We start from the raw sequence: 14,307 nt of genomic DNA on the forward strand, positions 1-14,307 counted from the left end.
GTCCAATAGATGTTCATTAATCAGACTTCTGGGCAAGGATAATCTCTTTGGGACTAATCTCCCCTGGTGGTTGTCCCTGCATGCAGTTCTATCTATCAGGCTATATTCTGATGTCTCCCTTTCCTTCAACCTGTTGTTCATCCATCTCTGTCAATTGTACCTCCTAAGTGCTCTGAAATCCTTCGATCACATGCTTCCTCCCCAGCAATGGTGAAAACCTGGAGCTCTCTCTCCCTTGGCCTACAGCAATCCCCTTACTGGGTCTCCACTGTTACTCTTACCTCCCTCCAGTTTATTCTGGTAGCCAGAGTGATTGTTTCAAAAGTGCAGATCTGACAACGTCCTTGAAGGACCTCCTGCTGCTCTCCGGGAGGTCTCTGAAACTCTTAACGTGCCCACCCTGCTCTGCAGGCTAGGTCCCTGTCCACCTGACAGCCTCACACTGCTCTCCTTCCAGTCCCTCACATCTCAAGCCTCCTGGCACCTGGTGTGTTATTCATCCTCAGGGAGGCCTTTCCTGACCCACAAAGGAGCTCAGTTCCCATCTCATGCCTTCTGGATATACTATAACTTTCCCTCCCAGCACTTAACACTGCCTGTGGTTAAATTTTTATTGTGTGATAAATTGATTAAGGTGTGTTTCCTCCATCATGACAAGGAAAACTGATGATAAAACAGTAACATGTCCATAGCCTAAGTGTCTAAAATATATCCTACTGACTGGATGCATGGAGAAAGGAATGAAGAATGCATATTTAGGGTAGTGACAGCCTGAGGAAATACCACAGCAAACACAAAACAAAACAACAAACCCTGCTTAATTGTGTTTTAATTTGGCATATCCCAGATTTATTAGAATATAGGTCTCTATTTGTGAAACATCTATCAACATTTGTGGCAGAGACAGTTATGTGGCTTCCGCAAATTGACTTCCCCTTCCTTTGGTTTCATGAACTACCACATGGAAGCCAGGAACACCTGCCTTTGACTCTGATGTGATTAGAAATAACCTTGTGTTGCAGTAAGCATCTGAGAATGTATGAGTTCTCCATAACAGCTAGCATCACTTTAAGTATGGACAATATCCCATGAGCCCGATGTTTCTCAGTCATGGTATATAGAATATATTGTTTAGGCTATAGACATGGAGAATATGGATGTGAAACTGCAAGATTCAGGGATACTGGTGATGTTTTTTATCCATTCTTCCACTTGGAATGCATTATTTTGCAACCGAAAGGAGGATACGGGAGTGCAACAAACTGTGATATAAGCATCTGGGGTGAACAGGATGACATCAGCAAGGATTTGGCAAGAGATGAAATGTATGTTATACAGACTGGAGGGAAATGCCTTTGATTGAAGTCCCCCACACTATCACGAGGACTTGAAATGGACTTTAGTGGAAAAGGGGAAGGAATAAGAAAATGATTTAATGGAAGATGATAGTGGTCAAGGTGCCCGATAAGGAAAAGGGGGAGAAAGTTTAGAATCAGAATACAAAAACTGTAAAGTGAATCTGACATTTTTAATATAATGAGGTAAACATAATATCAACAGTATGACCAGGCCTTGGTGAGATAAAATACATAACTCAGCCATAGCAATGGAAGAGTAAGTCCTCATTGGAAAGTAACATTTAATAGCAGGCAAATGTATGTTAACAAGACACCTATTAAGATACTTTTCCCTTCCCAGGAGAGAGCATTGAAGTGAGGATAAAACAGGCTATCTTGGTGGAAGTGGGCTATGAACGGTGGTCTCAAGTGCTGGACCAGGGGCTTGTGCAAAGCTTGCTCTTGGGGAATCCTCAAGGATTTGATTAAGTCTGGGATGAGGACTAGGAATAAATTTTTCTAACAAGATCCCCAGATGATTCTGGAATGCAGCCAGATTTGGTAGCCAGTTATAAGGACTTTATCCTCCCACCTCAGCTTCTTTTCAGTAGAGACTGCAATCTTTTGAAAAGGAAATCTATTAACACTAATGTACCAAAAGAGATCTACAGGAGTGGTGACAGGGAGACTGTTTCAACCATCTCGACACCTATGAGATGTCTTGTTCCCCCAAAAATATAGCATTTGTTGAATTCTTTATATGCTTTCCTCATATAAAGGAGACAAGTACAACTCTGGACTAACTCTGGCTAGCAAAGAATTGGTTGTTAATATGGAAGTGACCAAAACATTAGGAGACAGTGATCGCCTTGCCTTAACTTAGAGCCCGTGATGGCTGACCACTTAACCAGACTAAGGTTTTGGGGATTCAAACTTCAAAACAAGATATAAACCTATGGATTAAAAAAATAAACAAATGAAAAAGCAATTGAAAAGGAAAGAAAATTCTAGAAAATTGGCAAATTCTGAAAAACTAAATTCTCACTACAAAATCAGAAATAATTTTGGGGGGTGCAAAAAAGGAGAACCCTCTAAAGAAATCAATCTAAGCAGAAACCCAAGAGGCTCCATGGAACATTCTGATCATTTTATGGGTACACATATGAACTAGCTAAACTTTGGGAAATGGCACAGAAAAATATCATTGAACATTAGAAAAAATGTCTAATTTTAAGTCTGTGACTAGGGCAAATGAAAGATGGAAACATGGATGGGATGGATGCTTTCAGAAGAGAGTGTGATGTCAATGAAGAGGAGGTAGAAATATGCCTAGTTTGATTTTGACACTGGAAGAAGAGACATGGAATTCCAGTTTAGAAGATAAAAGAGTCAACTCATTTCAATGAAATTTCCAGGCTTAAGGGAATTATGTTCCACAGCACTGAAAGGTATAGTCATTACAGAGCTGATTTTCTAATCTTGGTGAATTCATGGGTGCTTAGTTCATGGTTAATGTTTTTGACGCAGCCATAAAAAAGAGCAAGATCAGGTCCTTTGCAAGAATGTGAATGAAGCTGGAGGCCATTTTCCTTAGCAAACTAATGCAGGAAACAGAAAACCAAGTACTGCATGTTCTCACTTATATGTGGGAGCTAAGTGCTGAGAACACATAGACACATGACAGGGAAACAGCACGCACTGGGGCCTACCTGAGGGTGGAGGGTGGGAGGAGAGAGAGGATCCAAAAAAATAATGAGAACTAGGCTTAATACCTAGATGATGAAATGATCTGTGCAACAAACACCCATGACACAAGTTTACCTACATAATAAATAAGTTCAGGGTATGTGTACTACTATTAGGGTAGTGCACATACCCTGAACATGAAAGTTAAATTAAAAAAAAAGTTTTAGCATTCCTGCAGAATCTATGCCCCTGCTCACGAGTTCTGCTTCTGCCCAGAACATAATCTGTGAACATCACTGGCGAGAGGGCTTGGCTACACTGCCCTAATGGGTACTGTCCATAGGCAGGTTAGACCCATGCATTTGCTGTCGAGCTTAAACACATGAGCTCCCTGTGCTGGGGATTTGTCACCAAGGGAAAGTCTGGTTGTATGTAAGCACTTGAGGTAAATGATCCTGTAGGGTCAAGGCTGGGGTGGTCATGTTGTTGAAGCTAAAATTCTGAGGTTGCTGAAGCTCAGAGGAAGCCTTTGGGAAGAGAGATGGGAATGGATGGGAATCCGGTCAGGGAGCAGTAGCAGAGCCTTAGGAAGTGGGAGTGGAGAATCCGCCTCACTGTCTTGGCTTCCCACTTTCTCCCGGCTTCTCAGCCTCTCCTGTGTGTGGGGAGGTGTGAGCCTTCTCAAAGTAAGCAGCCTGTCACACGCATCTGATCTCTTCATGTGGCTCAGATTGTGTTTCAGTGCCGCCACCAAGAGTGCAAGCCCAGTCAAGGAGAACCAGCAGGGCTGCCAGGGGGCTGAAGGGAAAACGTTCCAGCTTCCAAGATGGGGAAAGATTCATTCTAGAATCTTGTAGATCAGTAAGAGTAACAGTAATTTTTGGAAAAATTCTAAACTAGACAGTAAAAATAATTTGTCAACATGAAGCAAAGAAAGAGGTGATTATAATAAATGACACCTGCTTATCTATGGAGTCATGCAAAACACTGATTTCTCTTTGCGACAGTGTCAATAGAATGGTAGACTTGGGGGCTGCGGGAACACTTCCCCATGATCCCTGTGAGGGTGACAGGAAGCTGTGAGAGTGCTCCCGGGGTATGTGGTGTAATGGCTGAGAGCACTGGTGTGGAGTCACAGTGCCTGCTAGAAAGCCTGCCTTGACACTTTTAATCTTTCTGAATATGAACAACCTATATCTGCCTCATTTTTCTCACCTAACGAACGGGGATAATATTTCTTACAATACAGGGTTGCTGTGAGAATTACCTGGCAAATAATACATGCTGAATAAATATTAGCTTTTATTATCTAGTGGTTTGAATAGTGCTATTCCAAAAGCACTTAATAATAGATCAATTTTAACCAAAAGAACTAATCGTTTAAGAGTATTTGAAATAGACGCAATCTTGTTTGACATTTTATCAATTATTTTTGAAGAAGTACTAGGTCAGTGGCCAGTGAGTCTATATGCAAATGAATAATGCTCTGAAAAGCAATGAATGAAGATTTAGGGAGGTCATGATGTGTTGGGATTTTCAGTCAAAATCAAATCTGACTTATTAAGAAAAATATCTCTGTTTAGATTTTTTAAAATCATATAAACTACATCTATAAAGTCATAATAATTCATGTAAAAGTGATATGGAGATTATAAATCTTGATATAGGCCAATATTATGACTTAGCTACAATAAACCCCATTTAACTTCAGCATACAACACCAGAAATATATGAACTGGATAATATAGTTCTAACCTACTTGGGCCTAGCCAGGTTTAGTTGAACTGTTGCATCCAATTCTGGGGCCACGTTTAAAGAGGCACTGACATACAAGAGAACATGCAAAGGAGTGTGTCCCACACACGGGAACTAGATGAGGACCAGTTAGGGAAACGAAGGATAAGGATTGGAGAAAAGAAGCCATCACCTACTCTGGTTTGTTATAGACAGCCTCAGAATTCAGGGACCTAGACTTCAGTCTACACTAACTCTCCTCTTTGTACCTCTTTACACTGTCTGGTTCCTGCTCTCGCCACCCCACAAACACTGCTCTGACCAGAGTCACACTGATCTCCAAGGGACCCTTCTGAACCACGACCTCTCTCAACTGCTCTTCCCTTGGCTCCCATGACAGAATCACCTCTTTTTTTTTTTTTTTTTTTTTTGAGACAGGGTCTCACTCTGTCACCCAGGCTGGAGTGCAATGGTGCGATCCCAGCTCACTGCAAACTCCGCCTCCCGGGTTCAAGTGATTCTCCTGCCTCAGCTTCCTGAGTAGCTGGGACTATAGGTGTGAGCCACCACGCCCAGCCACAATCACCTCTTAGTGTTCCTACTTCCTCTTCTCACTACACACATGCTCCCTGTTGACTTAACAAATACCCTGGGCTTCCTATACATCTCCGTGTTGATTTCTCCCAAATCTATCATTTCCATTTCTATATTCAATCACGCGTTTGAAATCTCCTCTTCTGCATGGAGATTCAGACTCAAAATAAAAATGGAAGACTGAAATCAAGTTGTAAAATACAGCCAGAACTCTTCAGGTTGATTCCCCATGTTTGCATGGGCAAACGCTCTTACTCCTTTAAGCAAATGGTCCCTTCTCCCACTGCATACTTTATTTCCAGATCTGAAACATTTTGTTTTGCCCAGAGGGTGAAATAATAAAGGATGGATTTGGTTTCCAATGGGATCTTTACCAACCCATACTTCTCATCAAGGCGGGATAGTGTCTGATCAGCACATAATGAAGTCTTTTTATAGTTTTCATTTTATTAATTCAGAATAACTAAATTCTGTCTCTAGTAACAGGCGTCCAATAGGGATTTGGGGAAGTCAGTTGAAAAACTCAGAAGCGATTAAAATAATGGAAGCTAGATTTCTGTGTTTGTGAGTTTTCTCTCTGTAAATGGTTGTTTTTGTGTTAAAATTTCCATCATAGACCAGCTATTGCAGCTATTGCTCTGGTCTGGCCTCTTGGCTCACAGAGATGGAAAACAATCTCCTCCCTCTGGCAACAGTGCCGTTTTTTGGAAGGCCTTTCTGAACTTCTGGTTCTCATTTTGTATTTTTGCTCTTTCACCGTCAATGTTGCACAAGAGAAATGGCATGATCATAACATGACAGACACGTCATCCATAAGGGGCTCTAATGAGCTACTCTGCAGTTGCCGGAAAAAGCATTTTTTAATTTGAATTTTAAAACACCTTTTTGTTACCATTCCATCCTCAAATGAATCCAAAGAAGTGGAGTTCAGGTCCTGGAAATGTTTCATCTCTTTTCCTCCGCCCTCTTTCTGCCAAAGCCTCCTTTAAAGCGCAATCAAAAGCATCCTCCTTTCTGTAGCTTTCTCCATTATGCTTTACCAAATAATGATTATGCTGCCAAGCACACTGTTACACGTGCAACGCTCGGCAAGGTCATGAGTTCTATTTTGGTTTGTGCTCCAATTTGTAGGATTGCACTGAATGTGTAGGAGGTCATACAAAAACGCCAGTTTGGAATTCAATCTTTCCCATTCATTAGTAGTTATCATTAGACTGACTCTAAAATATGGCTGTGATATTCAATTCAACTTGAACTTATTGAACTCCTATAATGTCCCACCTGTATAATAAGTGTCTGGGTTACAAAGTTAGTAGGAGACAGCACAGACCTTTGAGAAGCCCACAGTCCAGTAGGGAATCAGGATAGTCCTAACTGGTAAAAAGAGGTATGACCAACTGCTGTGTTCACGGTATAAACAAAGGGCTTTGAAAGCAACTTTTCTGCTTTTTCTAAAACATGAACAAGGTCTCACCATGTGAAGAAATGGATGCCTATTCTATCATCAAGATACCAGCCTGGTATCATTAAGCTTGTGAAGACCAGTTGAACTCCAGGTCAAGGAAGATGGACTTTAAAACCATTGCCAAGTACGTGCTTGTAAGTTTGTTTCATATTGTGTCATATTTTCTTAGAATACTGGTAAACAAAACTTTCTAATGGGTAAACACTATGGCTAATATTTCTATAATATTGTACTTTTGTAAATATAAGGCAAAATTTTTTCCCAAAAAATTCTCTCTGAAAAACAAGGGAATCTACTTATAGTTAGGACCTCACAGAGTCTCTCAAAGTGCAGAATGCTTTGTTGTCACTCTTTGTTTTCATAAACAAAAGTGCTATTTGGAAAATATATGTTAACCTCAAACAACCTCAACCAATGCTAGTTTTCCTATAGAACTTGTAAAAACACAATTAAGAACATTTTACAAGAATAACATTTTTTCCTGGGAATATGACCCCAGAGTTGCAAGCAATGGATGTTGAAGTCTTTGCAAGTAAGACTTCTAAAAATCACTGACCACCTTAAAAACAACTACCTTAAGTCACTAGGCTGCAGGCAGGTGGACAGGTGGAAAAAAATGTCCTATTGTCAGAGCAAGTACTTATCGCTTCAGAAAGGGTATCTAGTGAAAACATTATATGTGGATTTTTTGAAGTATTATATATTAACAATATAGACAGAAATAAAGATAATGTGTTAGATGACTCAAAAAGTGATTTTACTGATGACGAAATGTAGATACCAAAATAACCTCCCAATTTACAGCCCTAAAAGTTACTTATGCAAGTTATCAAAAAGCTTTTTAAGATAAAATTTCTTATTGCAAAAATAGCAGATTACCTTATATTCAAGGTTGCCTAATATTTAAGCAAAATTTATTGCCTAAAATTGCATACAGACAGTTGAATAAATGTTACTAGTGGACATGATTATAACAATTGAAACTTCAATTTTACAAAAATAAAAATACACTGAAATGAACTTACATTTAAAAATAAAAACAACAATTAAAACCATGATACCTCATACTAGGCAAATGACATCTTAAATAAATCCAAGATACCCAAACATTTTCTGATCTCTTATACACAGAGAACAAACAAAAACAATCAACAAAAAATAGAGGTTATTACTCTCCTTCCATGTAAGTTAAGTAATATGAGGTCAACGAGTCCAGAAGTTACACTGAAACCTAAAAACATAGATAGTTCTCTGTATTCACAATTTAATACATTAAATATGAAATATACCTGTTCAAATACCATGGGTGGTTGGTGTGTTATAGATGCATGGGGCAGAGTTAGGGATTTGATTCTAAAAAGCATGATGGATTCTAACTTGACTTGTCTCCCTTGATCTGAAAATGCAGTGATCAATTAAGCTTTATAATACATACCTCTAAATAATCTCTGGAGCAGTTTATATGATGTTCCAAGTCGAATGCTAAAAATGTGTAGTTCACAGTGTTGCCTGTTGTTGCCCGGATGGTCCAGTTGCAATGCTGATTTTCAGAATAAGGATTTGGATACCCTATACTCTCTAAGATGCCATAGGTTTGATTGACTATTACCACATTCTCACATGCTGGAAAAAAAAATGACTGTTAAGAACCACTATTATATACTTTATAATTGCTCCAAGATGAGATTTCCCTTTAAAAAAAAATAAAAATCATCTGTGTGTGTACACACACACACACGATGTGTATATATGTGTGTGTATATATACACACACAGAGACACACACACATATATATTTGGTGCAGTATTTTCATAGTGAAAGGTTTTCCATTTAGAAGAAATGTGAAATCATACTGAAGTGAATTCATACTAAAGAGTCATGAAAATTAAATAGTCATGTTAAAATAGGCATCAGATTCCCTTGAATTTGTGGAGAGCAGAATAACTTGGTTATATTCAGGGATCAGTCTGATTTGTTTGTTAGAGAAGCGCATTCAATGTTCTGTGCTGCTGTTTTTTTAATGTTAACATTCAGAAGGGACAGAAATTCTGACTTTTAAATTCAACAGTTTAAAAACTCAAAATCCTATGTGAATGCTAAAAACTAGTAACAACATGGCTTTGTTGAACATTCAAAAGTCTGCGTGAAATTCACAATAAAGACTCCGTTCTTCCTCTGGTTAGTCATCAGGAAGTACCAAGCGAATAGACAGAGTATAAAGGATTTAAAGAAGAAATGAAAATGTGAATTTAAAGAAAAAAAAGTCTTCAGTCCAATGGTGGCATTTTCTTGAGCTGAGCTTTCAACAAAACCAAACCAGATACCTCTAAGTATGTCTAATCCTGGGTGCCCAATTCAGCCAATCCTAATGACTTAAACAAGGAATATATTATCTCTATGATGTGCAATAAAACAGAATGGGAAATAAACATTATATGGAATGAGCTGTCTCTGAAAGTGTGATTCATAGATGTATTCCTACTACAGTATGCTTTCTGAAGGTGGGTAGAACATCATTTATAACTTTGGTTTAAAAAAGTGTACATTTGTGGCTCTTCAAAATATTGCTTTGTTGGAGCAGGGAGAATACTTAAACCCATTCTGTTTGAAAATCTTTAGGTCACAGTTTTGTCCATAAAGGATTTTTAAAGAATAATCTTATTGTTTTAGAAGCCTGTGAGAAGGTACACCTATTAGGCAGATAGGTATCACGTGCCTCGATGACTAGGGGCAACACAGGGCCCAGGAAAATACATTCCAGTAAACCACACGGGCCACTCTCAGCACTCAGACCTTACACTATTTGTAAATCTCCAATTTCCCATGGCAAATTTTACAGATAATCTCACTAGTTTGCTCTGATTTTGCCTCTTATGTTCACTCATTTACACTTTCAGGATTCTGAAATTATGAGAGAAAAATAAAATATCTCAGAAATAAAAAGAAAAAAAAGAAACCCTTAAACAATCTGATTATAACCAGAAATAGATTAGCACAGCAGTAATAAAATTAGAGAAATGATTATATAGTCAAACAGATGTATCTCTGATAGAACTTAGGAGACCTTTTTATATACTAGTGATACATTTCTGAAGAACAAAGCTATATATTAAAACTCAATATTCAAAACTATCTAGGATTCAGCCTAATCCTCAGATGTAAATCAATGTGAGTCTTAAAATTCATACATAATCAAGGTTAAATGTTATTACTCTTTCAGTTAATTCAAGGGATATTGTGTATTCAGTTAATAATTTGTGACTTCTAATTCCATTTTCAGATAATTACATAAAATTATGGATACATTTTGATTCTGTGGGAAAAGACAATTGTGTAAAATTATGGATAAATTTTGATTCAGTAGAATTATGTTTCCAAAACCTAGACTTTACTTTGATAAAGTAAAAGTCTCTATCAAATAACAAATTCAAGAAAATATTGTTTTCTTGAATGTCCATTTTGGAACTAACTTCAAAAAGCATTTAATTCTAGAGCTAGAAGGCAGGTTTAGAGACCATCTAATTTAATCTCCTTTTCTAAAAGAAGAAACCGTGGGACCACAAGGAAAAGTGACTTTCTCAAAGGTTAGGAGCCAGAACAAACCCCAGGCCCCTTGACATTTTGCTCAATGTTCCTTTAAATCCACCATGTTGCTATATGGGAAAAGTAGATTTAAAATGGCATCTGTACAATGGCCAGATTTTTCTACTGTAAAGAACATGCTTATTCCATGCATGACTCACATGGACCACAGCTTTCCTTAATAAAATTAAGGTACCTTTTAAGGTAGAGACTAGTGTGATAGAATACTATGTACATTGGAATACTATAAGGTACACTGCAAGATTGCAATGTGTGAGGCAAATGAAAAGCTATTAGTCATTAGTCTGTTACACTGATCTTTCGCTGAATTGCAACTCTCTCAGCATATTAAATACTCTTCTAAGTTTCTATAGTTTGCCAGATGTTTTAGTTATATGAGATTAAATTTAATACGTAAGTATTTCTCCCTTAAATGGAATTAAACTATTCATAGAAGAAACTAAGATGAAGTTCAATTGCTCACACCAATGCGTTACACTTATTTCAGTTTGTTTCAAGAATTTGAAGGCCCACTCTAGGCACTGAACAGCCAGTATACATACTTACTCTGCCGGTATTCACACTTACTCTGCCGGTATTCACACTTACTCTGCCGGTATTCACACTTACTCTGCCGGTATTCAGCCTCGAAGCCACGTCCTTGCTGACCTTCATCTGTCCTCAGTTTTATAAACATGCTGTCTCCACTAGAACGAATAAGAGGGGGTGTCTCATCCCCACAAAGCTGAGTTAGCAGATGAGAGTTGCTACTTGGGCCATCATACACCTTTAAGAAAACATTTTGAATGTTAGATGGTTGAGACTATAAACATTATGTAAAGGACTATAATCCAGAAGAAGTGAGGAAGAAAAAATATATATTTACTATGTATATATATTATAAATAAATATATTATATGTAATTATATATAAAATATTATAAATATTAATTATATAATATATTTCTAAAATAAATTTATTTAATACATATATTTGTATATATGTATTAAATATATATTTATATTTGTATTAAATACATAAATTTATATATGTATTAATACATATTTATATATGTATTAAATACGTATATTTATATATGTATTAAATACATATATGTATTAAATACATATATTTATATATGTATGAAATATTTATATGTAAACATAAATATATATAAAATAAATCTATCTTTATATATAATAAATATATATTTTTTGTTATATATATGACATCACAAAAGAATAGCCATGAAATAAAATAACCTTACAAATTATATTTAGGTATTTATAAATTCAGGCCATAAACTCAGGCAATTAAGCTGTGGACACGTGCAGCATTAATAAGCATGTGAGCTTATGCTGAAGGCTGAAGATTGAAAATGAAAGCCCAATACATATTGTAATGCCATAGCTGATGTCAATTGTCCTCCTTGTTCTTTGATTCCATAGTTTATGATTCATGACACTTCAATACATTTTTATTTAGATTTTTAACAAATGAACAATGGTGAATTGTTGTACCGTGAAAAGTCCTAGTTGAATGACTCAAATTATCTTCTCTACTTAGCCAAAACTGTCTTCTAAATTGTGATTTTTTCAATGCGTATGTGGAAATAACATAAATAATGATTATAATAAATCCTGTAATCCCTTTCAGGAGATTTTCACCATATCTTAATAGTCTATCATCAATATATTTTAAACACTTAGTGTATCAAGCCATTCAGTACTTCGAAGATAGTCATTTTCACCAAATTTCTTTTATGTTTTTATTTTGTTTGAATTTTTATATGGATGTTTGGTTTAGACACTCCCCTTTCCTGAATCTTGAAAATAAAAATAAGTGCATTGTGTGTTGGGTGAGATGGGAGCAGGGAACGATACAACGGAAACGTTATACATACAGCCAGGTAATCTAAAGTGCAGTTTGGATGATGCTCCAAGTGAAATTCTTTGAATTCCAGTTCAAATGCGCTGCCGCGGCTAGATTTCAACCACCAGTAGCATTCAGAGCTGTGGTAATAGGGCATCGGGTAGTTGGGAGATATGAACGTGCCGCTTGAAGTGGTGAGATTACCCCCGCAACCTAGAGGAGAAAGAAATGGAATGACACACACCCTTTTCCTTCTGGGGAAATTGAATCTTTTTGTCTGCATTAAACGGGTGCCACTCTACTAGCCTTTAAATCAAATTGCACAGCAAAATGGCATCACGAAAGAGTAGTTAGCCTACAAACCCAATTTCTATTTTTTTCTTTTTTTTTTTTTTTTTGAGATGGAGTCTCACTTGGTCACCCAGGCTGGAGTGCAGTGGCATGATCTTGGCTCACTGCAATTTCCACCTCCTAGGTTCAATCGAATCTCCTGCCTCAGCCTCCCTAGTAGCTGAGACTATAGGCACCAGCCACCACGTCCGGCTAATTTTTGTATTTTTAGTAGAGACGGGGTTGGCCAGTAGAGACTATGTTTAGTAGAGACTATATTGGCCAGGCTGGTTTCCAACTCCTGACCTCAGGTGATTCCCCTGCCTCGGCCTCCCAAAGTGTTTGTGAGTACAGGAGTGAGCCACAGCACCCAGCCCCAATTTCCATTAATGCAATTTCCTTATTCTAACCAGGATTCTTATTTATTGGTAAAAAGAAACTAGAACTTTCTCCCTTTGTCTGTTAAAAAGGAATGGCTGCTGTTAATTTAAAATTATTTGCAATATTGAAGTTTAAATACAGCTGGGCAAACAGGGACGAGTGATGGACAGAGCATGACAATTCCAGAATCCAGAAACCAATCAGATTGGCTTCTCCAGTCAAAGACAGCTCTTTGCTGTTTACCTGTTGATGACCCATCCCAGTAAGCTGAGAATCCAGACCTTGTGTCTATTTGGTCACTCTTAAATTTTAACCATAGTTTGTTACTATGAGAGATGATTGTTGGGGGTAGATTTGAGCCATAGAATATTCCCAGCACTGGTGATTTTTCATAGCCTCCATCTCTGGCAGAATACAGAAATTAAAATTTATTGGGTTACTGACAATATTACTGTGTAAACATTTAACATAATTTGAACTTTGGGATTGCAAACATTAGCAGTTTATTGGATGAAGTAATTTCTCTCAAACACTACACTTACTCTAAAAAACACAATTTTAACTTTTAAATTTTTTAAAATCGTATTTGAATGACTTAACAAAGAATAACCTTCATTCATGGTTGGCATGGTGTTTTATATAACCAATCACAAACTGAGAGAATGTGTTTAATCTTCACCCTTTCAAATAAAGCCTCTGGCAAATGTGTCAGAGAAAACACGATAAAGAAACTATACTATTAACAATATAAACATACTGCTGTATTTTACAGAGAATCTTTCAATGTTTTCCTTCTGATTTGGAAATTTTTGAAATGTAATATATCGTATTTGATATATTTAGCAAAATTCTGGAAATAGCATTTTCCTAAAAACTTTTGGGGCCTTAAATCTAGTTTATAATCTGCAGCTTTTTTCAAACAAACAACAAAAAAAGGGATTTATTCAACAACAAAGTCCAGTGAGTAACTGCTGTAAATTAAGAAAATTATGTCATTTTAGCATGATAGGGTCCAATTATGATTTATTATTTTAATACCTTACTTTATATTATAGAATAACACTTATTATAATACATAAGATTCCAGATTTAAAATCCCAAATGAAATATTTGATATAGACGCCCACCAGAATGATTAGCCTAATTTGACTCAAAGTAGTGCCATGGAGAGATAGTAACATATAAGTTAACTTACTTTTACTGCAAACATAAATTTTTAAACACATTCTTTCAGAGTGATGATAATGAAAGAATAATGCCTTGTATTGAAATTCACAAGCCTAGACTTTTATTACCTGAACATGAAAACTTTAAGATTGCTATCCT

General features: G+C 36.9%; 1 protein-coding gene across 1 annotated transcript in view; it reads right to left on the bottom strand.

The window, feature by feature from the left end:
- Positions 1-14,307, bottom strand: part of CUBN (cubilin) — a 304,926-nt gene that overhangs the window by 207,745 nt on the left and 82,874 nt on the right. The window contains exons 24-27 of the mRNA XM_054503528.2: positions 13,225-13,385; positions 12,302-12,483; positions 11,029-11,185; positions 8,252-8,439 (exon numbers count right to left, since the gene is read on the bottom strand). Coding sequence (XP_054359503.2) covers positions 8,252-8,439; positions 11,029-11,185; positions 12,302-12,483; positions 13,225-13,385 — 688 coding nt within the window. The remainder of the gene's footprint in view (positions 1-8,251; positions 8,440-11,028; positions 11,186-12,301; positions 12,484-13,224; positions 13,386-14,307) is intronic.

This window comes from Pongo pygmaeus, chromosome 8 (genome assembly GCF_028885625.2).
Source record: "Pongo pygmaeus isolate AG05252 chromosome 8, NHGRI_mPonPyg2-v2.0_pri, whole genome shotgun sequence".
NCBI classification, from domain to species: domain Eukaryota; kingdom Metazoa; phylum Chordata; class Mammalia; order Primates; family Hominidae; genus Pongo; species Pongo pygmaeus.